The 26,842-nt window shown below is 40.9% G+C and overlaps 2 protein-coding genes across 4 annotated transcripts in view; both read right to left on the bottom strand.

Annotated features, from left to right (window-relative positions):
* The window catches only part of akr1a1a (aldo-keto reductase family 1, member A1a (aldehyde reductase)), a 49,025-nt gene extending 44,184 nt beyond the window's left edge, over nucleotides 1-4,841 (bottom strand). Inside the window, exons 1-2 of one of the 2 annotated variants that reach the window (XM_055633412.1) lie at nucleotides 3,063-4,841; nucleotides 2,705-2,833 (exon numbers count right to left, since the gene is read on the bottom strand). The gene's annotated coding sequence lies outside the window, so the exon portion shown is untranslated. Of the gene's footprint in view, nucleotides 1-2,704 lie in introns of both variants that reach the window. The other variant, XM_055633413.1, reaches the window with a different exon arrangement.
* Nucleotides 4,842-8,430: 3,589 nt separating this feature from the next.
* The window catches only part of dnajb5 (DnaJ heat shock protein family (Hsp40) member B5), a 42,617-nt gene continuing 24,205 nt past the window's right edge, over nucleotides 8,431-26,842 (bottom strand). The window contains exon 4 of one of the 2 annotated variants that reach the window (XM_055633411.1): nucleotides 8,431-10,265. In XM_055633411.1, the coding sequence (XP_055489386.1) occupies nucleotides 10,221-10,265 (45 nt within the window). In that variant the 3' untranslated portion in view covers nucleotides 8,431-10,220. Of the gene's footprint in view, nucleotides 10,266-14,489; nucleotides 17,266-26,842 lie in introns of those variants that run through there. The other variant, XM_055633410.1, reaches the window with a different exon arrangement.

The following is a 26,842-nucleotide window of genomic DNA, read 5'->3' as shown; positions in this document are numbered from 1 at the left end:
ACAGCCAAGCACACAAAGCCACATTATGTCAGACCATCAAAAGCACTGTAAAAGCAAGGTTTATATCAAGGACTTTGGACAGGAAAGTGGGAAAGTTTCACAAGGTCCATGCGACTATAGGCATGGAAATCAGAATGGCCCTAAAGATCAGAACTGGAATGGTGCAGACTACTCAGAGAGTTGCTATAGAGATGATAAAGGACACGGCTTTGAATGGATTTGAAAACAAGCGTGGGAATTTTAAGTAGGCTAAACTGAGTCATTTTCCACTAAACAAAATTCCATTAAAAAAACAGGGAGATGACTGAACAGTAAAAATATCTTTACTGTCATGTCTGAGCAAAGGAAGTTGGCTAACACCCAGATCATTCTGCTCTTCTTCAAATAGTGCCACAACTGTTCTCATATCCACCTGTGTTAATGGATGGATGTGAGTCTGTGGATGAACAGTGACATCCTAAATAATGTACAGTATCTCCAGCTACACACTTGGTAGAGTGCATTCAAGTGTCAACCTTTATGTGATAAGCTTTGAAAACACTGCCATATATACCAGGAGTTTCACCTTTCACAGGAATTAGCTGACAAAAGATAAAGGATGGGGAACTTAAACATGGCTTTGTTCTGTTGTTTGTCACGCTAGCTTTAAAAATGGCTGAGTGCCGGCTTAGATTCTCGGAAAATGACTGCAGAAATTTCCTGGTTAGTTTGATTAATCTTGCTGCTGATGTTGATCGTTCCCCAGATCGATGGCTGAGGGTGAGGTTACTTTTAGCCCGAAAAGCTTATTTCTTAACTTTGCCAGGAGACTGGGCTAATTGGGGAAAAAGAGTTGTAAGGATAGCAAGGAGATACTGATATGGGCAGAGGTAATGAACAGGAAACAAGAGTTAAATTCATGAACCAAAAGTTAACCATTTCACTTTTTCCCCATTGTAGATTTTATTTTGTTTCCTCAGTTATATTTTTGGTTTGTTTTTTAGTGACTTTCACATACCTTGGATAGAGAAGGTTGGAATAGGAAGAATTCTATTGTTGGAAATGTTTCTGATGACGTAAAGATACTTGGAAAATGCAGTGGCATATGTAATGAAACAGCTGTTCACTGGTGAAAAGTCACCGAGGTTTAAAGTTTCCTATATATGTTTCAGCTGCTGAAAATGTTTTTATGATGCTGTTGGCCAAAAGCCAGTTAAGATCATTAGCTGGTGCAGGGACCAAATTAAATAAGTGTAGGTTGGTTTATACACAAGTCTGCAATATACATAGTTTGGTGTAGGCTGTTGCTCACAGTATATTCACAAAACCCTGCTCAACCCACTGAACCATACCTCGTGCAATCTTTTCAAGCTACAATCATTCTGTTGTTCACGAAATGATAACTAAGAGATAAAGAAATAGTGGCCAAAGAGTCAGAGTACAACACTACTCCAGGGAGCAGATTCCAAAGATTTCAATGGCAAAGATAGCTCCATAGAAGTTTGAGGTTATTCATGAAAACGATCATTGAAAACCATGAAATGCTAATTGGTGATTTTGGAACGAAAACAGAAAGTGCTGAAACAACTCAGCAGATCAGACATCGTCTGTTGCTAAGAGAAATAGTCGATGTTTCGGATCTGCACCACTTTGTCAGAACTCATCTAGAAATCACAGCCTGAAGCAGTAAATATTTGCAAAACAGCCATGATCATATTGAATGGCGGTGCAGGCTCGATGGGCCGAATGGCCTACTCCTGCACCTATTTTATATGTTTCTATGTTTCTAAATGTTCCTCCTTCCACAGATGCTGCCTGGTCTGCTGAGATTATCCAGAATTTCTATTTTTGGTTTAGATTTCCAGCAGCCACAGTTTTTTTAAATCAATTTTAAATTACTGCTGACTTTGAAATCTCTACAGATACTCTAACTGCAGGAATTGTGATCGTTTCTCTGTCCATTTTCATTTTATGCTATGATCTCCAGTCAGTCAATGGAGATCACGTGAAGATAAGCTAAATGTTATACAGCTGTATATCACACATTAACTACAGTTCCGTGCGCAGAAAATATCAGAAAAGTCCAAGCTGCAGCCAGTCAGATGGATCGTTCGATATAGGTTAGAACTATGAACCAGGAGTCATCAGCGTCCTAAATCTGAATAAATTAATTCAAATAATAACAATTTCAGATGATTTGTGATACAGTACAAAATTCTTAGATATGGAAATATTCATTCTTAGCCAGAATTTCCTTGCTATATTTAAACAATAAGCTTATATTGAAACATTTATGATTGCAGAACAAAATAAAACACTGCCCTGTGCTTGGCACATGATAAAACCAGGCAAACAATTGCCTCTTCACTATCTGAGAAAGAACTTGTGGTCTATTAAAAACACACAGAGCTCTTGATATCAACAGTCTGTAACAAAGCCCTTAACATGCAAGATTATAGCTATATGGTGCATGTCATGATCCTCTTGTGCGGCCTCAATTACAGTTTATTGCAATGGAAAGCTGAATATGGATTCAATATTTCAATCCTTCAGATTGCTTATGAGACCCCAACCATTAGCTTAACTAATTTACTAGTTACAAAGGTACATTTTAACAATCAGGTCTATGCACTCTAGTACCAGAAACAATGCATTTCTCACATCTGACACTATTGGCAATTGTTATACTTAATCTACTCTTTGTATTTACCGCACAAGTACTTACTTATTGTTGAGAAAAAGCTGCGTGTCTATTAAATGAGCCTTCTGGAATTTGCAATTGTCAGCTGCTTTGTGATTACCTGCCTCTGCTCAAAGGTTTTATCCTTTGGTAAATAATAGTTAACCATTAAACCTGTTGGTTGGGAACATAACAAAATTAGTAAAAGAAACTAAAGTTTAAACCTAATCATCCTAGTCCCTATTTGCATTAGCCTACCAGCTGGTTTATGGCAGAGCAGACAGCTTCTATCATTAAGTATGAAGTTTTCTGTATAAGGGAAAAATGAAAAGTTCTGATCTATTGCAAACACTGCTACATTTTAACATCCAGGCACATGATTTTGGTAGTAAATTTAACTTACTCATCTCCAAGGACCTTAAGTGGGGGGCTTCCATCGACTCCACAGTCAAAAAGGCACAACAGAGGATGTACTTCCTGCGGCAGCTGAGGAAGCATAATCTGCTACGGGCAATGATGGTCCAATTCTATATGGCTACCGTACAGTCTGTCCTCAGCTTCTCCATCATGGTCTGGTTTGGCTCAGCCACCAAGCACGACATCCAGAGGCTGCAGCGAATCGTCTGATCAGCTGAGAAGGTTATTAGCTGCAACCTTCCCTCCATTGACGAACTGTACACTGCAAGGGCCAGGAAGTGAGCGGGTAAGATCATCTCTGATCCCTCTCATCCTGGCCACAAACTCTTTGAATCACTTCCCTCTGGAAGGCGAATCCGGACTGTCAAAGCTGCCACAGCCAGACATCAAAACACCTTTTTTCCACTAGTAGCTCTACTCAATAACCAAACATTTGTAGCCTCCGTTTGCTCTGGTATTATATTTAATGCACCTGTTTAATCAATAATGTTTTATTATTAATGTTTAATGTTTTATGTATCATTCCTAACTGTCACTTGCGTGCGGAACACCAAGGCAAATTCCATGTATGTGAAAACTTCCAACCTTACATATTATAGGTATGTTACAATACTTATCTTCAGCGGCGCTGCAATTCTGCCACTGGCCATGCGCGCTACTTTGGCGCCTTTGAGGGGAGGGGGGTGGGATTAAAATGCGATTTTCTCCTGCCTGTCCGAGATATATTTTCTCGGGTTGCTTGCTGATGCTGAAAAATCGGTCTGACTTCCGTTGCGGGTCAATTTAATCGCTGGTGTAAAATAAAAAAGCAACTTCTAACGCCGACAACGGGACGATTCTCACGTAGGGGACAAAACGTAGGGTAAATCGTTTATTTTACATATAAACTTGCTTTACGGGAATTAAACATTAAATTCCTTCCATTTGGCCTATAAATTCATGACAATGAGATTTAAAAATCATGTTATATTGTGAATTCTTGTGTGAATATTATTTGTACACTTAGGCTATTTAAAAATCTTTTCTTAAGAAATGGATAGATGTTTAGATCTAGTAATTGAATTTTGTAATTAGCTACAATTAGGTAACTAACTGATTATATGCATTAATTTCAGGTCATCCAAGTAAGATTGTTTCATAATTGTTTCAGAATGCTTCAATCTATAATAACTGAACATTTATTTCAGTTCTCTTAATTTTTAAGAAAATTGTGGGCTTTTGACTGTCCTCGATCACAGCTTTTGTGTTCAGTCAATGGAGAAGCAATAGGGAACAAGATGCTAACTTCCGATTATGAAAATGGCCAAACATTTTTAATACTGAAGATATGTAAGTGAATTAGGTTTCAAATTAAACTTATTTTTATGCTTTATCTGATGGGATAAATTGCAGACGATTTTTTTAAATGTTGCAACATTGCTACATATTAAAGCATCAGAGAAACTGGGAAGAGCATGTCCAGGAATCTCTGATAATAATTGATAATTAATTGGTGATATCAGGATGGTTAAGGTGGAAAAATATACTGTCTTTTATTGGCCAACGTACAGAACAAGAGCAGGATGTTATAGTAGAATTCTATTCATTGCTACTTGGACATAGACCGAGTACTATTTACACTGCTGATCATCACATTACAGAAAAGATGCAATTACACCACAAGGGTTAAATAGGTTACTGGGATGTTGCCAGTTACAAGGAAACATTGAAGATGTTTAGTTACACGGAAACATTGGCTGGGCTCTGGATAGATGTAACATGACCTTCAACAGGAGCTTTGCCTTTTATGTCCATCGCAGTCGTGGCTCCAGTTCACCCAATGTGATAGTTGCTGCCCACAGTTTTGAGGACCCAAGAGCTGCTTCTGTTGTACCTGTGAGGACAGAAACAAGAAATATGTTAGTATCTTGTCCTCAGCATTAAATGTCAGTCTTTGACATCTGTTCTAAATGACTGGATACCAACATGCTGGTTAAACACAAAAGGACACAAAGTGCTGGAGTAACTCAGCGGGTCAGACAGCATTCCTGGGATACATGGACAGATGACTTTTTCAGTCTCGACCTGGAACGTCATCAATCCATGTTTTCCAGGGATGCAGCCTGACCCGCTAAGTTACTCCAGCACTGTGTGCCCTTTTACCGAACAGAATTGTGTGAATGAATAAGTCTTGCACAAACCCTCAGCTGGAACCGGCCTGCTTTCTCAACCACGTAACTGTAAGCCCTTCCATTTACAAACAATCAAAGGCAGTAATGTGGCCAGTTCAATTCAATTCAATTCAATTTATTTTGTGATTTGGACCCCTTGAGGTCCAAACGAAATGACGTTTCTGCAGCCATACATTACAAACAAATAGACCCAAGACACAACATAATTTACATAAACATCCATAACATCGCTGTGATGGAAGGCCAAAAAAAAACTTATCTCTCCACACTGCACTCCCCCCCCCCCCCCCCCCCCCCCCGATGTCAGAGTCAAAGTCAAAGCCCCCGGCTGGCGATGGCGATGGCGATTGTCCCGCGGCCATTAAAGCCACGCCGGGTGGTGCAAGGTCGCGCACTTGATCTTGATGTTGGAGCCCCCGGCGTGCGCTCGCAGAATCCCGCGGCCATTCCAAGCCGCGCGGGGCGGTGCTGTAAGGCCCCACTCCAGGAGCTCTTCGACCCCGCAACTCGGGCGGGAGAATTCGCGTTGCGGGAGCCCTGAAAAGCGGTCTTCCTCCAGTGACCCGCGGGCTCCCGGTGCCGACGTCCGCCAGACCCGCAGTTGCAGCCTCCGAATCTCCGGAGGTCGGGCCGCAGCAGCAGCAGCGCTCCACCACCGCTCCACCCGCTCCGGACTCGGCCAGCTCCGCGACGGTGAGGTGAGTCGTCGGCACCAGAGCCCCCGGTCTTCTCCTGTTGGAGGCCGCTCCTCGTTGCAGCCCCAATGACAACGGAGACCCGACAAAGAAAAGGTCGGGTCTCCCGTGCAGGGAGAGATTAAAAGTTACCCCCTCCCTCCCACCCCTCACACACACACCCCAACAAAAAACAACAAAAACTACATAAAAACATAGACAAAAAATAATAAAAACGCAGACGGGCTGCAGAGGCCCCTGCTGACGAGAGTCGCGCCGCCTACCGTGTGGCTGTCCTCTCTTATTGCTGTGCTTTCTACAAAAGAAGAAATGTGCATTGATTAACCAAGACTGGCAGCATGGTATCAACTAAGATCTCAGACCCTAAGAAATTATACTATTTACCAAATATTATTTACAATGTAACTAATCCACACAAGATCAACTTCTCACGTTCTACAACCATGTTGCCTTACGAGTTTTATTCACAATATGATCATAGGAATAAGGAATATGGCATAAATCACACATTCTGTGACTTCAGCCAAAACCAACTAGTCAATTAAACTGTACCCTGAAATATAAAAGAACCCTGAGAATCGACGTTAACCATTGTTTTTAGGAACAATAGGAATTATTAAAGGGCCTGTCCCACTTTCACGACCTAATTCACGACCTTTTTTACTTGTGGACATTTTTCATCATGCTAGAAAAAACGCCGCGACCTACTAGATGCCACGAGTACCTACGACTATCATCACGGCCTGCTACGACCTACCTACGACTTTGTGACGACCATGCTGCGAGTATGTCAAGGGCAAACTCAGCAGAGGTCGTGCATTAGGACGTGAAAGTGGGGCAGGCCCTTAACTATTAATATGAAATCAATCACAAAATTAGAAGATAGAGCTGGCTTGATATGGTGCGAGGCCCTGGCATTTGCCAGGATTGTAAGTGAACTGCTTTAAAGGGCCTATCCCACTGCCGGCGTCATATCAATGTCGCCAAAAGATTTTGAACATTTCAAAATCCAGCAGCGACAAAAAAATGTCGCAACACTTGAACAAAGACAGTGCGTCATACGTCGTCACGCCGCATCACACGTCATCATGCCGCGTATTTTTCGGTGACCTGATAGGTCAATCAATGATGCCGGCAGTCGCTGAAAAAAACTCACCAAGTGGGACAGACTCTTCTTTCCAGCCTTGAACCTAACTTAGTACTTTAACATTTATCAGTTTTCAACACACTAATTGATTGCACATGCTCAGTCTAGAGGTACAGAATTGCAAATGGTCACAAGACTCTGTATGAAGTAATTTCTTCTGTCCTAATTCACCAACCTCATCCTAAAACTATGCCTTCTAGATATAGACCACTAACTATAACAACAGCCAGGATATCTTTCAGTTCTTCTTATGGTTGAATCACTGCTTCATGCCCATTCATCTTCTTTGTCTTCGAATGTTTCACTGCATTTAGACAATATGAGAATGCAATTGTACACTTAAAATTCATATAAAATTTGCAATGTGCAAAATGAATGTCATGTCTGCCTAACAGCAGTTTATGCACATCAAATATAATTCCTTGCATTATAATGTTTGGAGATGTTATATAACTACATACATTCCAAGATAATCATTATCTTTCCTTCTATCTTTAATACAATGGGGATAAAAAACGTCTGGTTTCATTAATACCATGAAAATTCACACAAAGTAAATTTGGTGAATGTACATGTGGATAAATTGTGATTGATTGTGACTCCCAGTGTGCATTTTGTGTGAAGCAAAGAGTATGCAAAGTTACACAAAAATAATACATTTTAATTTTCTACCAAATGAAGGGAAAGATCCATGCAGAAAATTGAAATATAACAGTCTGAGAAAGCATACTTTTCTGTTTCTTCTACATCCCTATAAAGTAAGTGCACTATAGTGTAGCTGCTGAATGCAGGTGCCTGGTCACCCTTGTAAGATTATAAATTGTAAAACCTGATAAAAGGGAAAAGTTCTCTCTACTTATAATTTCAGAGTAATTTGGTAATGTCAAGAAAGGTGACAAATTTTGCAGAGAAGAAAAAATGGAATAAAATCAACAGGCAAGTTAATGTTCTGCTCACCCAGCAGCAACATTGTTCAATCTGAGACCTTTCGTCAGAACTGATAAATCAAGTTAATCTTTGGGCAAAACAGGTGGGGAAAAGGCAAAGGGTGGACAAAGGAACACACAGACAAAGGTGCTTAACTGCCTTTTCATGGCTACATTATTTCATCCCTTTCAGAGAAATTTGTGCTGTTCCACACACTGCCCTGTCCCACCTAGCTAACATGTTTTTTCTCCCACCCCCAGTTCTGATGAAGAGTTGCAGCCTTGAAACATTAACTGTTTCTCTTTCCTTAAAATGCAGTTTTTTTAATTTTTTTTATTTCAAGTGACCCATCCATTAAATTGGATGAAAATGCCCACCTTTGCTAACAGCTTGATTCTCATATAAAAATGGTTTTACAAACTGTTATTCTGTTGCGGACACAGTCTGATGAAGGTTCCCAACCCAAAATGTCACATAACCATGTTCTCCAGAGATGTTGCCAAACCCGCTGAGTTGTTCCAGCACTTGTGTCCTTTTGTCATACTGTTGTACTTTATCGATTTGTGGAGATGGTTGCTTCATTTTCAATAAATAAATCTGTGTTGTATGTTGAGCATATCTGTTATGGCAAAACTGTTTTTTTGAAATAATGCAAATGCAGATCAGGTAAACTAATAAGTAATCCATTTAACTCAATTTATTAAGGATCCTTTTATTGGGGGAAAATAATGGAAGAACATTTGATGTTATCAAAAATACATTAGCTCATTAATACTTTTGTTTGGCGTATTTGACACCAAATGTAAAATAATGAAATCTCCACTTCATGATAAAAAAGACCCTGGTTAGAAATACTCATGGTTTTATCTAAATATGTTCGGATTCCTTAAAATCGTGGTCCATGTTACATATGACAGTTTGAAACATTTATATGTGCTAAAGAAACATACATCTGCTTTGTTCAATCAGCAAGAGCAGTTACTAAATCACTTATATTGGTCTGTTGGTATTATAGTAAAAAATCAGCACAAAATCAAACCATGTACTTTGACAAAGCTGAAGATTTGACTTCTTAAGAACCAAAGGAATACATCGAACTGTTATAATCAAAATTGGTAATTGCAAACGTTTATATTTATCAGCCAGAAATAAACATTAAAGTTTTTACATATTTCATTTTTGATTTATATGGTAAGAAATTACATTTATTTATATTATATTGTCCCGACCGTTAACCTGAACGGATATATATTCCTCTCTACATAGATAAATGCTGCCTGACCCAAGCTTATAATTTTTCTTTTATTTCAGATTTGCAGCTTTCAATAAAATAGAACTAAGGAAATCCTTAATTCATAATCATTACAATTGCAAATGTTAACCAATTCCAAATTAAAATTAAATTTAGTATCAAAGGTTAAAAAATGCCCTTTCTCCATTTTATAAATCCTCATGAATCTAGATAAATTGTGTTCATCAAATGGAATCTAAATGATTATTTAAGCACAACTCAGAGGCAAGTATGACACCAAGGTTGTAAACAGCCTAGATCAATTTCATAGTTCCCAGGGAAAGACAGAGTTGGTAGTTGAGGATTGGAGCAGTAACTGGTTCTGGTTTTACCATCATTTACTTCAGTAACATTTCTGTTCAATTAGCTTGGACATTGGACTACCTTGAACATTGAACAGTTTGTATTTGAATACAGCTGAAGGGTCAGATAAAACCGAGTGCTGTCGGCATGTGTATGAAAGCCATGTATGATGTACATAAATGAGAAATAGGAAGGGGCAAAAATGGATCCTTGGCTTGAAGGCTAACATGCAGCCTCAGGTAAAGAAACTGCTGCTGGCAATTCTTTAGTTATAAATGAGTAAGTATGGAAACAGAGAAATGCAATCCCACCGTGCAGGCTGAAGTTATAGGATGCATGGTTAACCACAGCAAAAGGCTAGACAGGTCAAGGCGGAAAGATTACTTGTTGTCATATCGAGGATATTAATAAACTTCACGTGTTATTTTGGTCATGCTGCAGTCCATAAGCCCTATTTGAGGGCTAAAGCAATGAATTCCAAGTAAGATGTTCCAATTACTACATTACTCCTCCTTATTTGACATTCTGAACAAGGTCATGTCATCTCTCTTGCTCGTGGCAGTGGATCCATTTGAAGAATGTTTTGATATGCAGCAGAGCAACATTCATTCTACAGCAACAAACTGCTGGAGGAACTCAGCAGGTCAGGCAGCATCTGTGGAGGAAAGTGGACAGATGACGTTTCAGGTGGTGAATCTTCTTCAGACTAATGGAGTTGAGGGAGGATAGCTGGTGGAAAGAGGCAAAGGGAGGGGGTGCGGCAAGAAAGTGAGAGGTGGATCCAGATGAGCAGAGGTTAATTGACAGATGAGTCAGGGAATAGGAATATAAATGATTAGAAACTGGGAGCTTCAACTGGTCCAGGCGAAGAGAGCGTAAGTATGTGACAAAGTCACTATGTTTAGTCTGGCCGACACAGAAGGGACATACCAGGAGCACCAAATGCATAGATCAGTTGAAGAAGGTGCATGTAAACCCGTCTCAGTACTTGTTAACCATTTTAATTTCCTTTCCCATTCCCTTACCAAACTGCCTATTATTTGCCTCTTCCACTGCCAGAATGAGGCCACACGCAAACGGGAATAACGTCATCTCAAATACTGCTGGGTAGCCTACAACCCAATGTCATGAACATTGAACAATTTCAGTAACCTCCATCTCCTTTCTTTCCGCTGCCATCTAGTTGCTCCTCCACCCGTTCACTTCCCACTCCGCTCCCCCCAGGGTCCCCTATTTTACAACCATCTCTCCCTCAGGTTCTACATTTCACTTCCCACTTCCCTTCCTTATAAGATTCAAAGATTTGTAGCTTCATAATTACCTCCAGACCTGTTGACTAACTCCACTCTTTTCTCTCCTATTTGACATCTGCCAATCAACCCCTCTTCACCTGCTACTTGCCAGCCTTTTTAACTAGCTATCTCTCTTTTACATCAACTTGACAACGTCGTGTCATTCCACAAATGCGGCCTCACCTGCTGATTTCCTCCAACAGTTTGTGTTTACTCAAGATTACAGCATCTGCAGTCTCTTGTGGTCTCCATTCACTCTATACAATCAGCTTTTTGCAACAATAGGTTGAATTGAACATTATAAGAATTGAAAGAGATATTTCAGAGTGAGCAAACAGGAGCTGACATCTTATTATTTAAACTAGCTGTCATTGATTTACACTGTTGTCATTACAGGCCATTTTGATTTGTTTTCCAAGCATGCAGGTACAGCAAGCAGTGAAGAAAGCGAATGGCATGTTGGCCTTCATAACAAGAGGAGTTGAGTACAGGAACAAAGAGGACATTCTGCAGTTGTATAGGGCCCTAGTGAGACCACACCTGGAGTATTGTGTGCAGTTTTGGTCCCTTAATTTGAGGAAGGACATTCTTGCTATTGAGGGAGTTCAGCGTAGGTTTACAAGGTTAATTCCCGGGATGGCGGGACTGTCATATGCTGATAGAATGGAGCAGCTGGGCTTGTATACTCTGGAGTTTAGAAGGGTGAGAGGGGATCTTATTGAAGCAAATAAGATTATTAAGGGTTTGGACACGCTAGAGGCAGGAAACATGTTCCCGATGTTGGGGGAGTCCAGAACCGGGGGCCACAGTTTAAGAATATAGAGTAAGCCATTTACAACGGAGATGAGGGAACACTTTTTCACACAGACAGTTGTGAGTCTGAGGAATTCTCTGCCTCGGAGGGCGGTTCTCTGGATCCTTTTAAGAGAGAGCTAGATAGGACTTAAAGATAGCGGAGTCGGGGGATATGGGGAGAAGGCAGGAACGGGGTACTGATTAGGGATGATCAGCCATGATCACATTGAATGGTGGTGCTGGCTCGAAGGGCCGAATGGCCTACTCCTGCACCTATTGACTAACCAACAAAGCTTGGATATCCAAAACAATATAGTTGTGATTTTCTAAGGCAAATTCAATCAGGTTGCAACCATTATTTGAATATTTTCCTCTTCAGCCAAAATATGCTGGATGTTAACTAATTTGATCTAAATTACCATGAACTAGTTCATCTCAGGAATCCCCAATTATCTCCCAAGGGCCATTAAAAAAAAAGACTTTGCTTGAACAGGATCCTTGCAGTGACATTCTAAGGAACAATAATTTCATTTATGTGTTGATTTTCACTGAACAAAGGCTTTTTACTGTACCTCTGTACACATAACATAACAATAATAAACTAAACTAAACCAACATAAGTATGCTTTCTGTCTCTGTTCCCATAAACAGTCATTAAGGAGGGAAAACATGAATGGAGACGCAAGTGACTAGAGATGCTGGAGCAAAAAATAAACTGCTGTACGAATTCAGTGGTATGAGCGGCATCTGTGGAGGATAAGAAATAGTCACATCACATTTTGGGTTAAAACATAGAAAAATAGGTGTAGGAGTAGGCCATTCAGCCCTTCGAGCCAGCACCACCATTCAATATGATCATGTCTAATTTAAAATCAGTACCCCGTTTCTCTTTTTCCCCCATATCCCTTGATTCCTTTAGTCCTAAGAGATAAATCTAAAGGGCCTGTCCCACTTATGCGACTTTTCAGCAACTGTCTTCGACCTTCAAGCTCGAGGGCACTCGCCTGAAAAACCGCGAGCTAGATCGACCATCAGCGATGAAACCGTGAGCTGGATCAACCATCAGCACACACACACACACACACACATCGCAAAGGCGGGGGCCAGGGAAAGCGGGGGAGCGTTGTCTGAAATTCACACCTGCAATGAACAGGAAGGCAAAAGACGGCTGGCACAGTGTACGTAAGTCCTTTTAAACCCTGTATCACGACAGAGATGTAGGAAGAAGAAAATAAAGGACACATGGAAAACAGCAAGGTGGCTACAGTACTGCAATAACAAATCCATTGTATTGTTATTATTTCATGACTGAAAATAATATTCAATCAACTGCCCTTCTGTATTTAGTGACAGTGACACCAAATGACACAATTCAGGTTAAAACTGAAGAGGTGAGCTTTGCCCTCTACCGTGTAGGCATTTTTACACAAATCAAAGTGATAATTCAGGTATTAGGACAACTAGGATTCATGAGAAACTATTTCTGTTACTGTTTTTCTAAAGATCAATTCTTAAAATTATAAAGATGATCAACTTATATTCTTTGTATAAATAATGAACACATTCTATTATAAAAACATAAAGTAATTGAATTAAACGGTTGGTACAAAAATAACTGCCAAAATAAGCAAGAGATCATTTCAGTCAAAATGCAGTTTATTTTAAGAATTAAAGTACAGATGAATGTATTAAAACAATGAATTTATAGGATTGAAAAATGACCTATGTGGATTGCTCCTCTTTTGAAAGTTTATTTAAAAATTAATAAAAAAATATTCAAGAGTAAGATTCAACATTCTTTCTCAAGCAGCATCTGTTCTACTTTTATTCCCTTCCTATTAGAGCAATACAAAGTTTTCAGTTACAAAATACCAGTGTTTCGGGACACTGCTTCTTATTGAGAATTGTAAAAGCCAGATTTTAAAATGATCTAGTGGTGGTAGATGCATGGTGTCATTTATTGATAGTGAAGAACCATGAACTCACAGGTTTAAGAGATTTTCACAGTTATTTCAATGGTTCATAGGCCATATTATGCAGTTCCGTGTACACAATGAAGGAACAGTTTCAATACATCTAGTCAGTACAAAGATTGACAATTTAATTTGACTGAGCGTCAGGGAAAGAAATCTTCAACCAGAAGTATTACCACTTTGGTAAAATACTGAAATAATATGGGCAATCCCCCTAGAGACAAATTTACCAGATGATAACATTGTATTCAAGAACATGAAGCCTTGTAGATATTGTACTAAGCAGAACTTCCCCAAGTTACATTGCAAAGTGGAAAATCTTTGTTTCCATTATAGCTATTGTTGTGCAGCTAAATTTTATTGCGTATTCTTTTTGATTGTACTGCTGCTGGCAAGTTCATTTCACTGCACTTTATTGTGTATATGGTGAATAAATCTGATTGATTGTCCAAAGAAAAATTAAATCCTCCAGAATAAACTTCACCCTTGTTTACATCATCTCCGTCCTGAGAGGTTTTGAATGTAGCCATGGCCCTAGTATGAATGACTGAAATTCATAACTAAATCTCTAAACAAAATGAAGAGTACTGGACAGGAGGCAATGATTTGGAGACAAAGCCAGAGGAGAATAATGGTGTGACTATTGCAAACAAGTTTATCAAATGGTATTATTGTAAATAACTGAAAAGGCAAACATCGAGCCTATTTTTATAATTTGCGTGGTAATGAAGGGAAAGCTGAATGAATAAAAAGTGGCACAAGTCATAATATTACACAAAACAAGATAAACCAAAAACAAGTCTTGTTTTTGTCAAGACATATCAGGAAAAGGATTACAGTGATTATTGGCAGAAAACTGGAAACAAAAACATTACAGCATATTTTGGAATTCACACAAAACTGGGCAAAGTACAAAGTAAGACACTTGACAAGTGATAAACATCTAAGAAAAAATATTTTTCTGAGTTTTACTAAGTTTTCCAAATGTGCAAGTTCCAGCTTTGATTTAAAAAGTTAGAGTACTTCAGTTTACAAAGTTATTTGCTCTGTGACTCAGAAACAACTTCAAGATGGTGCTTACTTTTTATATGTGACATAATGCATTTAGTTTGTACATTACCACTAATAGTAACTATATACAGTGCCCTCCATAATGTTTGGGACAAACATAGAAAATAGGTGCAGGAGTAGACAAAGACCCATTGTTTATTTATTTGCCTCTGTACTCCACAATTTCAGATTTGTAATAGAAAAAAATTACATGTGGTTAAAGTGCACATCGTCAGATTTTATTAAAGGGTATTTTTATACATTTTCTGACACCTGTCCGACCGATCAGAAACACTCTCCAGGAGTCAGGTGTGGATTTGTTAATGACCACTGTCCGCAGAAGACTTCATGAATAGAAATACAGAGGCTACACTGCAAGATGCAAACTACTGGTTAGCCGTAAAAATAGGATGGCCGGGTTACAGTTTGCCAAGAAATACTTAAAAGAGCAACCACAGTTCTGGAAAAAGGTCTTGTGGACAGATGAGACGAAGATTAACTTGTATCAGAGTAATGGCAAGAGCAAAGTATGGAGGAGAGAAGAATCTGCCCAAGATCCAAAGCATACCACCTCATCTGTGAAACACGGTAGTGGGGGTGTTATGGCTGAAGAAGGTACTGGCTCACTTATCTTCATTGACGATACAACTGCTGATGGTAGTAGCATTCTGAAGTGTCTAGACACATCCTATTTGCCCAAGTTCAAACAAATGCCTCAAAACTCATTGGCCGCCGGTTCATTCTACAGCAAGACAACAGATCGAGTGATTGACTTGGCCACTCAAGAATTAACAATTTTTTAGCTTTGAAAAACTCTTTTGTTGCTTTAGCAGTATGAAGCAACAAAGGAGTTTTTCAAAGCTAAAACATGGTCAATTCTTGAGTGGCCAAGTCAATCACTCGATCTGAACCCAATTGAGCATGCCTTTTTTATGCTGAAGAGAAAACTGAAGAGGACTAGCCCCTAAAACAAGCATACACTAAAGATGGTTGCAATACAAGCCTGGCAGAGCATCACCGGAGAAGACATCCAGCAACTGGTGATGTATATGAATCGCAGACTTGAAGCAGTCATTGCATATATTTGCACATGCTATATTTAAGAGGGAGTTAGATGCGGCCCTTATGGCTAAGGGGATCAGGGGGTATGGAGAGAAGGCAGGTACGGGGTACTGAGTTGGATGATCAGCCATGATCATATTGAATGGCCTACTCCTGCACCTAATTTCTATGTTTCTATGTTTCTATGATATGCAACAAAATACTAAACATGACTACTTTAATTTACATGACATTGCTGTGTCCCAACATTATGGTGCCCTGAAATGGGGGGACCATGTATAAACACTGCTGTAATTTCTACATGGTGAAACCCAAATGTATAAAAATGGCATTTATTAAAATCTGACAATGTGCACTTTAACCACATGTGATTTTGTTTCTATTACAAATCTCAAATTGTGAAATACAGAGGCAAATAAATAAATGATGGGTCTTTGTCCCAAACATTATGGAGGGGACTGTATATATATATATATTTTTTAACTGTTAACCTTTGTATTATTAAAGTATTTAAGGTAGATGTGGCTTCTCAAATCAAACTTGCTTGAAATGAGAGCTATAAAATGCAGATTGCTTCTATTGCTTTCAGAAAATTGGATTAAATGCAAATTTGATTGTGCAACTTAAAAAAAAACTACAACCAATATTGCTACATTTATATATTCTACAGCTTTACAAAACTTGAAAGTTTCTTGGTAGTGATTTTTTGTAAACTCACATGTGTTATTCCATGGTTCAAATAAAATCCCACCTTTCTATGGCACTGTGTTGACCTGTGCATAAATACTACTGCTATTTTGTTTACAATTATTTCGCTTTTCTTTTGAAGAATAATACACTTAAAACTTCATCTGTCAAATTAAATTTCTGGTTTACCATGCAGATTGTTTAACTGCTACAATAATTGCTCTGCACTGGTCAAACCCAACTTTGGAGATATAGCTCCACACCATAACTTTTCAAATACATACACATTTAATTATATTTAAATATAGTTCTGCTTCACATCCTCAAAATACTGCTGAAAAATATTTCAGAATGCATTAAGATTTTTTTGTTAACTACAACAGATTCAGTAGTTATTTTGCATTTACCCTTGTTAAGCTCATAAGGCTTAACATATTAAAGAACTGAAAGCTTTTATAGAATTTATAATTTTCTTTGAAAGATGTTGCATTATATTAGAAAATGTAATACCCTTGCTTGTTTCTTCAAACTTCTGGCACAATATATTGCTTTGATTTGAGTTTTAAGAGACAGGTAGATGTTGTTTCAGGATTTCTTTTGTTGTTGGAGGCATTTTGTCAGGAAATTTTATATGGAACTCTACTATATAGTCACCACGTTGATTTGGAGTCTTAGGAAATGGTAAACCCTCTCCTCTCAGCCTCTTCACAGTCCCGGGCTTGATAACATCATTGCAAGGTAGGGGAATCACTCTGCCATCAATTGTAGGGATATTAACTGTACAACCACATAAGGCCTATGAAAGTAAACAAATATTTTATTGTACTAAGATATTTAGAAGCACTTTCATTTGACAAAAACTTAGCATAAACAAAATATATACACAAAATAGAAAAGGAGAAATTCCTTTATTTTATCCGTTTAATAATTTTGAGGGGAAAGTTGTAGTTCAACACTCAGGAAACAATGAATTAGCATTGTTGATCAGGGAGCATTTAGACGCTGCCCAAATCTCCTCGACTAAATTCTGCTTAAAAAGGTTATATGGAGTCTGTGATGGGGCTGGGCAAATGTGCGCTATTAAAAGAACTACCTGCTGATTAGAATTATCTTTTCATAGAACATAGATGCAGGAATAGGGCATTCGGCCATTTGAGCCAGCACTGCCATGGCTGATCATCCATAATCAGTACCCCGTTCCTGCTTTCTCCCCATATCCCTTGATTCCATTAGCCCCAAGAGCTATATCCAACTGTGTCTTGAGTGTCCACAGTGAATTGGCCTCCACTGCCTTCTGTGGCAGGGAATTACACAGATTCTACATTTGCAGCACTTCACACTTATGTGTGTTAAACTCCATTAACCTTCCTTTGCCCACGATCAATATTCCTGCTATTATGTTTGATAACCATGTTCGCTATCTATGATACCAACCATATTTGTATGTCATCTGCAAACTTACTAATCATGTAAATTCTCTTCCAAATCGTTGATATTAAATATAAACAATAATGGGCCTAGCACCGATCTTTGAGGCACCCCACTGGTCACAGGCCTACAGTTCAAGTAACAGCCTACCACTATCATCCTCTGCTTCCCTCCATAACTCCAAATTCAGTTTTGTGTGAATTCCTAAATATGCTGTTAAGTTTATGTTTCCAGTTTTCTGCCAACAATCACTGTAATACTATTACCTGATTGATCTTTGAACAAGACTTGCTTTTGGTTTATCTTGTTTTGTCTGATATTGTGCTAGAGAAACTCAGGAAGTCAGGCAGCAGCTCTTGAAAAGAAGGATAGGTGACATTTTGGGTAAGTTCCATGTTCTCCAGAGATGCTACCTGACCTGCTGAGTTACTCCAGTATTTGTGTCTGCTTTTGTAATAGGCTTCCAGCAATCCACAGCTGGTATAACAATTTATGGTTAAACATTAGAGCCAATACCTAATCCAGAATGAAAAGTATCCATTGATCACAGGATTCTAGATAACTCATCAAAGGACTTCTTGCTATTGAGGGAGTGCAGCGTAGGTTCACAAGGTTAATTCTGGGGATGGCGGGACTGTCATATGTTGAGAGAATGGAGCAGCTGGGCTTGTATACTCTGGAATTTAGAAGGATGAGAGGGAAATTTTGTTGAAACATATCAGATTATTAAGGGTTTGGACACGCCAGAGGCAGGAAACATGTTCCCGATGTTGGCGGTGTCCAGAACCAGGGGCCACAGTTTAAGAATAAGGGGTAAGCCATTTAGAACGGAGATGAAGAAACACTTTTTCACACAGAGAGTTGTGAGTCTGTGGAATTCTGTGCCTCAGAGGGTAGTGGAGGCCAGTTCTCCTGAAACTTTCAAGAGATTGCCAGATAGGGCTCTTGAAGATAGCAGGGGATATGGGGAGAAGGCAGGAACAGGGTACTGATTGTGGATGATCAGCCATGATCACATTGAATGGCGGTGCTGGCTTGAAGGCCCGTATGGCCTTCTCCTGCACCTATTGTCTATTGGCAAAGGATTTCTGAAAGTCAAATCAGAATCGTGAAGCTTTCCCTCAACCATACACTTTGGATGTCTTTTAGAGCATAATCCATTTGTCCAAAAGTAGCACTGTGCATTTCTGATAGCCTCTTATTCTTTGACAGTAATCGTAACAAGATTTTAAAAATATTCCTTCAAAATCGTTGATGACATCTGGCCTATAAAGTGGTCCAGATATGATGACTTTGAAAAGATGAACAAGTTACAGTCCGAAGGAAGGATCCCGAAAGACAAAGGGTCAGAAAAGCATTTGTCTTGCATCTAATCTTCTCTGAATGAATAACATCCAATCATGGAGACTCACACTTATAACATAGAACAGCCCATAACATAATATGGAACACGATGTCAACACCAACTCTTAGCTGGTTGCCCATACTTCATATCCATATGCCAATCCAAAAGTCTGTCAAATGCTACTATAGTATCTACCTGAACCACCACCCCTGGCAGTGCCTTTACCCAAACTTGCCCACCCTGCATATCTCCTTTAAACTTTGCCTTCTCACCTTAAAGTTATGCCCTCTAGTGTTTGATGTTTCCATGCTGGGAAAAAGGTTTTGACTGTCTAACCTTTCTATGCCTTTCTTCGCGGGGCTTGTTTCAACAGAGGCCCAGGAGCCGTTACAGAGGGAGGAGCGGCCAAAATCTGCAACGCTCCATTCGCAGATCACACTTCAAATTAAGGGGGCTGGTGGAAGCCTCTGATTGGTCGAACGGACTAGAGGAAGCAGCTGATTGGCTTGTATCCCGGGTAAGGCTTTATTGTATTGGGATAAGGGGGAGAATGAGGGCCAGGGCAGTTTACTGTTCTGGATGTCAGATGTGGGAGGTCATGGAGTCTGAGTGCCCTCCAGACGTCCACATCTGCGCCAGGTGCGTCGAGATGGGGCTCCTAAGGGACCGTGTTAGGAACCTGGAGCAGCAACTCGATGACCTCTTTCTGCTCAAGGAGAGCGAGGAGGTCATAGAAAGGAGTTACAGGGAGGTGGTCACTCCAAGACCAAAGGAGACAGAAAACTGGGTCACAGTTAGGAAGGGCAATGGGCAGAGGCAGGGACTGGCGAGTACCCCGGTGGCTGTACACCTTGAAAATAAGTACTCATGTTTGAGTAAGGGTGGGGGAGACAGACTACCTGGGGGCAGCGACAGCGTCCGGGCCTCTGGCACAAAGACCGGTCCTGTTGCTCAGAAGGGTAAGGAAAAGAAGAGGAGGGCAATTGTAATAGGGGACTCTATAGTCAGGGGGTCGGATAGGCGATTCTGTGGACGTGGACAGGAGACCCAGATGGTAGTTTGCCTCCCTGGCGCCAGGGTCAGGGATGTGTCTGAACCTGTCTAAGAAATCCTGAAATGGGAGCGAGAAGAGCCTGAGGTTGTGGTACATATAGGTACCAACGAAATAGGTAAAAAAAGAGAAGAGGTCCTGAAAGAAGAATTTAGGGAGTTAGGTAGAGAGTTGAGGAGAAGGACTGCAAAGGTAACAATCTCAGGATTACTGCCTGTGCCACGCGACAGTGAGAGTAGGAATGGAGCGAGGTGGAGGATAAATGAGTGGATGAGGGACTGGTGCAGTGGGCATGGATTCAAGTTTCTGGATCATTGGGACCTCTTTTGGGGAAGGTGCGACCTGTACAGAAAGGACGGGTTGCACTTGAACTCGAGGGGGACCAATATCCTGGCGGGGAGATTTGCAAAGGCTACTGGGGAGACTTTAAACTAGTATGGTTGGGGGGAGGGACTCAAATTGGGAAAGCTAGCAGTCAGTGTGTGAGGCAGGAGGCAGAGAATGGTAGCACTCTGACCCAAAATGTAGGGGAGAGAGAAGAAAAAGACAATAAACAGAGAATAAGAGAGGGTGGATTTCTTAAATGTGTATATTTTAATGCTAGGAGCATTGTAAGAAAAGTGGATGAACTTAGATCCTGGATTGACACCTGGAAGTATGATGTTGTGGCGATCAGTGAAACATGGTTGCAGGAGGGCTGTGATTGGAAACTAAATATTCCAAGATTTCGTTGCTTCAGGTGTGATAGAATTGGAGGGGCAAGAGGTGGAGGTGTTGCATTGCTTATCAGGGAAGATATTACAGCAGTGCTTTGGCAGGATAGATTAGAGGGCTCGTCTAGGGAGGCTATTTGGGTGGAACTGAAAAATGGGAAAGGGGTAGCAACACTTATAGGGGTGTATTATAGACCGCCAAATGGGGAGCGAGAATTGGAAGAGCAAATATGTAAGGAGATTGCAGATATTAGTAGTAAGCACAAGGTAGTGATTGTGGGAGATTTCAATTTTCCACACATAGACTGGGAAACACATTCTGTAAATGGGCTGGATGGGTTGGAGTTTGTAAAACGTGTGCAGGATAGTTTTTTGCAGCAATACATAGAAGTACCTACTAGAGAAGGGGCGGTACTGGACCTCCTGTTAGGAAATGAGACGGGTCAGGTGGCAGAGGTATGCGTTGGGGAACAGTTCGGGACCAGTGATCACAATACCATTAGTTTCAATATAATTATGGAGAGGGTCAGAACTGGACCTAGGGTTGAGATTTTTGATTGGAGAAAGGCTAACTTTGAGGAGATGCAAAAGGATTTAAAAGGAGTAAATTGGGACAGTTTGTTTTATGGGAAAGATGTGGAAGAGAAATGGAGGACATTTAAAGGTGACATTTTAAGAGTACAGAATCTTTATAGCCTTTATAAATCAGAGCATTGAGTATAGAAGTTGGGATGTAATGTTAAAATTGTACAAGGCATTGGTGAGGCCAATTTTGGTCGCCTGATTATAGGAAGGATGTGTCAACAAAATAGAGAGAGTACAGAGGAGATTTACTAGAATGTTGCCTGGGTTTCAGCAACTAAGTTACAGAGAAAGGTTGAACAAGTTAGGGCTTTATTCTTTGGAGCGCAGAAGGTTAAGGGGGGACTTGATAGAGGTCTTTAAAATGATGAGAGGGATAGACAGAGTTGACGTGGAAAAGCTTTTCCCACTGAGAGTAGGGAAGATTCAAACAAGGGGACATGACTTGAGAATTATGGGACAGAAGTTTAGGGGTAACATGAGGGTGAACTTCTTTACTCAGAGAGTGGTGGCTGTGTGGAATGAGCTTCCAGTGAGGGTGGTGGAGGCAGGTTCGTTTTTATCATTTAAAAATAAATTGGATAGTTATATGGACGGGAAAGGAATGGAGGGTTATGGTCTGAGCGCAGGTATATAGGACATGGGGAGAATACGTGTTCGGCACGGATTAGAAGGGTCGAGATGGCCTGATTCCGTGCTGTAAATTGTTATATGGTTATATATACTTTCATCACGTCTTCCCACAACCTCCAGCATTCCAGCGAATACAATCCAAATCTGTCCAACCTCCACCTGTAGCTAATACCCCCTAATCCAGGTATTATTCTGGTAAATCTCCTCTGCACACTTTTCAAAGCTTACATATCCATCCTGTTATGGGACAACCAGAACCGGACGCAATACTCCAAATTTATACTTTCAGAATCTAGGCTGATGTTATTTCTTGCTCTGGATATATAATGAGGTAAGAAAGTCACTTGGGAGCTCTACCTTAATGCCACACCTTTTGAGTTTAGGTAATTAAGGAAGACTTGCACATTCCCTTGGAAATTTTCTAATTTAACAACCATGCCACATAACACAGCCAATATGGTATTATAATAACAACATAATTTTGTTTGCATTGATGGAGAAATACACTAGCCAGGCCAATAGAATTATTTCTTATGCGCTTTAACTATGGTCATACTGACATAGGATGTCTTTAAGATGGGAAGAGTGCAGAAGATTTATGAGGGCGTTGCCAGGACTTGAGAGCCTAAGCTATTTGGAGAGGTTGGGCATGTTGGGATTTTATTCCTTGACATTTAGGAGGCTGATGGGTGATTTTATAAAGGTTTATAAAATCATTAGATAAGGTTAACGCACAGAGTATTTTACTCTGAGTAAGGGAAATCAAGGACTGGAGGTTCTAAGTTTAACGTGAGAGGGGAAAGATTTAGTAAGTTCTCGGAGCAGAAGTAAGCCATTCGGCCCATCATGTCTACTCCGCCATTCAATCATTCCCTCTCAACCACATTCTCCTGCCTTCTCCCCATAACCTGACACTTTTACTAATCAAGATTATGTCAATCTCTGGCTTAAAAATATCCATTGACTTGGCCTCCACAGCCGTCTGTGGCAATGAATTTCACAGATTCACCGCCCTCAGACTAAAGAGGTACCTCCTCATTTCTTTTCTTAAGGTACATCCTTTTATTCTGAAGCTATGGCCTCTGGTCCTAGACTCTACCACTAGTGGAAACATCCTCTCCACATTCACTTTATCCAGGCCTTTCACTATTTGGTAAGTTTCAATGAGGTGCCCCCTCATCCTTCTAAATTCCAGCAAGTTAAGGCCCAGTGGCTTCCAACACTCATCATATGCTAACCCAATCATTCCTGGGATCATTCTCTTAAACCGCCTTTGTACCCTCTCCATGCCACCACATCCAAAACTGCTCACAATACTCCAAATGCAGTCGGATCAGTGCCTAAGCATTACATCCCTTTTTTTTTGTATTCTAGCCCTCTCAAAATAAATGCTAGCATTGCATTTGCCTTCCTTAGTAATGATTCGACTTCTAAAATAAACTTTATTTATTTTGCTTAAATGAAGTCCCTTTGCACCTCCGATTTCTGAATTCTCTCCCCATTTTGAAAATATCCAACCCCTTTATTCCTACTACCAAAATGCATTACATCTCAGCCCACTCTCCCAACCTGTCCAAGTCCTTCCAAAGAATTCCTGCTCTCTACACGAGCTGCCCCTCCACGTATCTTTGTAGCGTCTGGCAAATGATACAAAGATCATTGCTGGCAGCAATGTCCTTTTCAAAAACATCAATAACATAAAAAACCTCTTCTGCAGTAAAATATTTTAAAAGTATACCATTATTAGCCAGAGATATGCAAAGGTTACATTTGTTCATTGCAGTTTTATTATGAAGAAAGGCAAAACAGGATTTAAAAATGCTTCTCCAGACTATCTATTTATTTGGACAAGCTGTTTTTGCAGCCATCTTCTGCCAGATAACAAACAATTCTCTGGAATATAACCCTGCTCTAACCTGAAGATCTGTAAGTGTACTGCACAATTATTTTCCAAAAATGTATTACACTCAATTAGACAAAATGGAGAAAATAAGACTGCTTTTACATACCTTAGTATATTTAACTAAAAGTTTAATTAAAAAAAAAGCTGAAACATTGCTGCAGCACATCCCATCACTGGAAACCATTAAACATACCGACCTTCTAAACATCCCGAGTTCCGCTTCCAACCTACTTCCAAGCTTCATGATTTAAACCCCGAGTCGTTACATGGCTGCCAGGTAATAAAAATCCCCATGTTTGACTCATAAATTGCACAAGATATATTCCTGAATGAGATATCAAATTCCAGAAACTTTTTTTTATATGATGCTCCAACACTAGCAAAGATAAAGAAACTTAATCCATCGAGCAAGAATTTTCAGAGTTGTGCATGTAGTGCCATCCATTACACAGACCAGACTCCCGAGTCAGAGCAGAAGACTACATTTACATTTCACTACACCTAACCTCAATTCAAGAATACCAGCATTATGGTTGCTCAGTTAAGACATGAACGTATCTGACCATTCTCCAGGCTCAGGTAACAAACAACACCCTTTTTAACTACTTCCTCCTCTCTTCCCTGTACCCCTTCTTGACTCACACCCATTTCCCAGAAGCAGTTAATGTGCTCTCCAAGTTTACCAAGGAGCTGCTTGGGAAGTGTGCATATTTACCAATACCAACAAGTGGCATCAGTAATTCTTTGGTAAAGACAAGTGCTCTTTCAATGACTAGCAAGTATTCTGATCAACACTAAACCTGGAGCCATTATTACACAAGCTTTGGAGATTAACCCAGAAAGACAGGAAAACCTGATCAAGCAGCCAGCAAAGTAGTACATTTTCTGGAAATGAGAGGAACAAAATTGGCTCAACTGTTTGCTACCCAATGCCAATGTTTACAGTATGAGAAGCTACCTTTCATGTTTCTTTGATGGGAAAGTCAAAATACCCCATAAATATTTGAAAAAAATGTGACAATCAAAAGCTGTGAAACATATCTTACCTGCTAATCAATCTATAAATTGTGAAAGGAAATTAAAGAAATATGCAAAATGAAACAGAAAATTATCAACTCTCCAGAAGCCTTCCCAAATGAAATGTAAGTTTAGTGCTACAACATATCCATGCCATTCACAACCCAGTTTGAAATCATTTCAGTTATTTCCACAAAATCTTGATTTGTTCATCAATTCGATGCATCGTTTCCATGCTGACATTAGATCAGGAGATGCATGACAAAGATCAACATCCAAATCTTCTCCACATCAACTTTGAGTATTACTTGCCCAAAAGCAACTCGTCACACACAAAGTCAAAACACAGCTACTATAGCAGTGATTACAATTTAAACGTTTAAAGTGTGCAACCAGTGATATCCACTTGCATTTTGGGGTAGACTAGACCAAGCGCGGACCCGATGGGCCCCGTTCCCCCAACGCAATATTCTACCAAACTGCACATGCGTGGCTGACAGGCTCGCAATGCGCAGGCGTAAAACTTGCTAATGCACAGGACAATGGTGGGTAAGGTGGGCCTACAATTGTAGCACTATCTTGTCCCGTTTTTGCGGTTTGAAGCACAAAGAAACAAGATGAGTTTTAGTAGTATACTAGACCAAGGAGGACTCGTTGGGTCCCGTCCCCTCAACGCGCGGTTGCAGGGGGTGAGGTGGCCTGTGGTGTCACACACACACTAACCACCCCGCCACACACACTAACCACCCCCACACACACTAACCATCCACCTTGATATTATATTAATATTATTAATTGGCTCCTATTAACCCATCTCCGCCCTATCCACTGACGCATAGCCCCCACCTCGCAGGCGTGTCTAGAGAGAGAGGGGGGTAGAGAGGGCAGAGAGAGAGGGGGCAGAGACAGAAGGGCAGAGAGAGTGGGGCAGAGAAAGAGAGGGAGGGAGAGGGGAGGAGAGAGAAGGTGGAAAGGGGGGGGGTGGGGCGGGAGAGGGGTAGGGGGGGAAGGAGGAGAGAGGGGGATGGGGAAGGGAGAGAGAGAGGGTGTGGGGAGGGGGGGGAGGAGAGAGGAGAGAGAGGGTGTGGGGGGGGGGGGGGATGGGAAAGGGAGAGGGGGAGAGGAAAGGGGGGAGGAGAGGGGTCACACACATACTAACCAACCCCCCCACACATACACACACTAACCCCCCCCCCCCCCCCCCCCACACACACACTAACCACCCCCTTGATATTGTACTAATATTATTCATTGGCTCTCTTTACCCCATCGCCGCCCTATCCACCGACTTATAGCCCCCACCTCACAGGCGTGTCTAGAGAGGGAGGGGTGGGGGTAGAGAGAGAGGGGGCAGAGACAGAGAGAGGGGCAGAGGGAAGGGGGGGGGAGAGAGAGAGAGAGGGGGGGGGGGAGAGGGTGAGGAGGGAGAAAAGGTAGAGTAGATGGGGAGAGAGGGGGGGGAGAGAAGGGGAGGAGGGGGGAGAAGGGGAGAGAAGGAAAGAGGGAGAGGGGGTTTGAGAGGGGCAGCGGGAGAGGGGGGGAAGGGGGGTAGTGGGGGAGAGAGAGGGAGGAGGGAGGGGAGGGGGAGGCGGGAGAGGAGGGAAAAGAGGGGGAGGAGGGGGCAGAGGAGGAGAGAGAGGGAGAGGGCGAGGGCGAACTTGAACTCGGCGAGTGGTCGGCGCGGGCATTGAGCGGGCAGGG

The sequence above is a fragment of the Leucoraja erinacea genome, chromosome 1, assembly GCF_028641065.1.
Source record: "Leucoraja erinacea ecotype New England chromosome 1, Leri_hhj_1, whole genome shotgun sequence".
In the NCBI taxonomy this organism is placed as follows: Eukaryota; Metazoa; Chordata; class Chondrichthyes; order Rajiformes; family Rajidae; genus Leucoraja; species Leucoraja erinaceus.
This window is presented reverse-complemented; position numbering and strand designations above follow the sequence as displayed.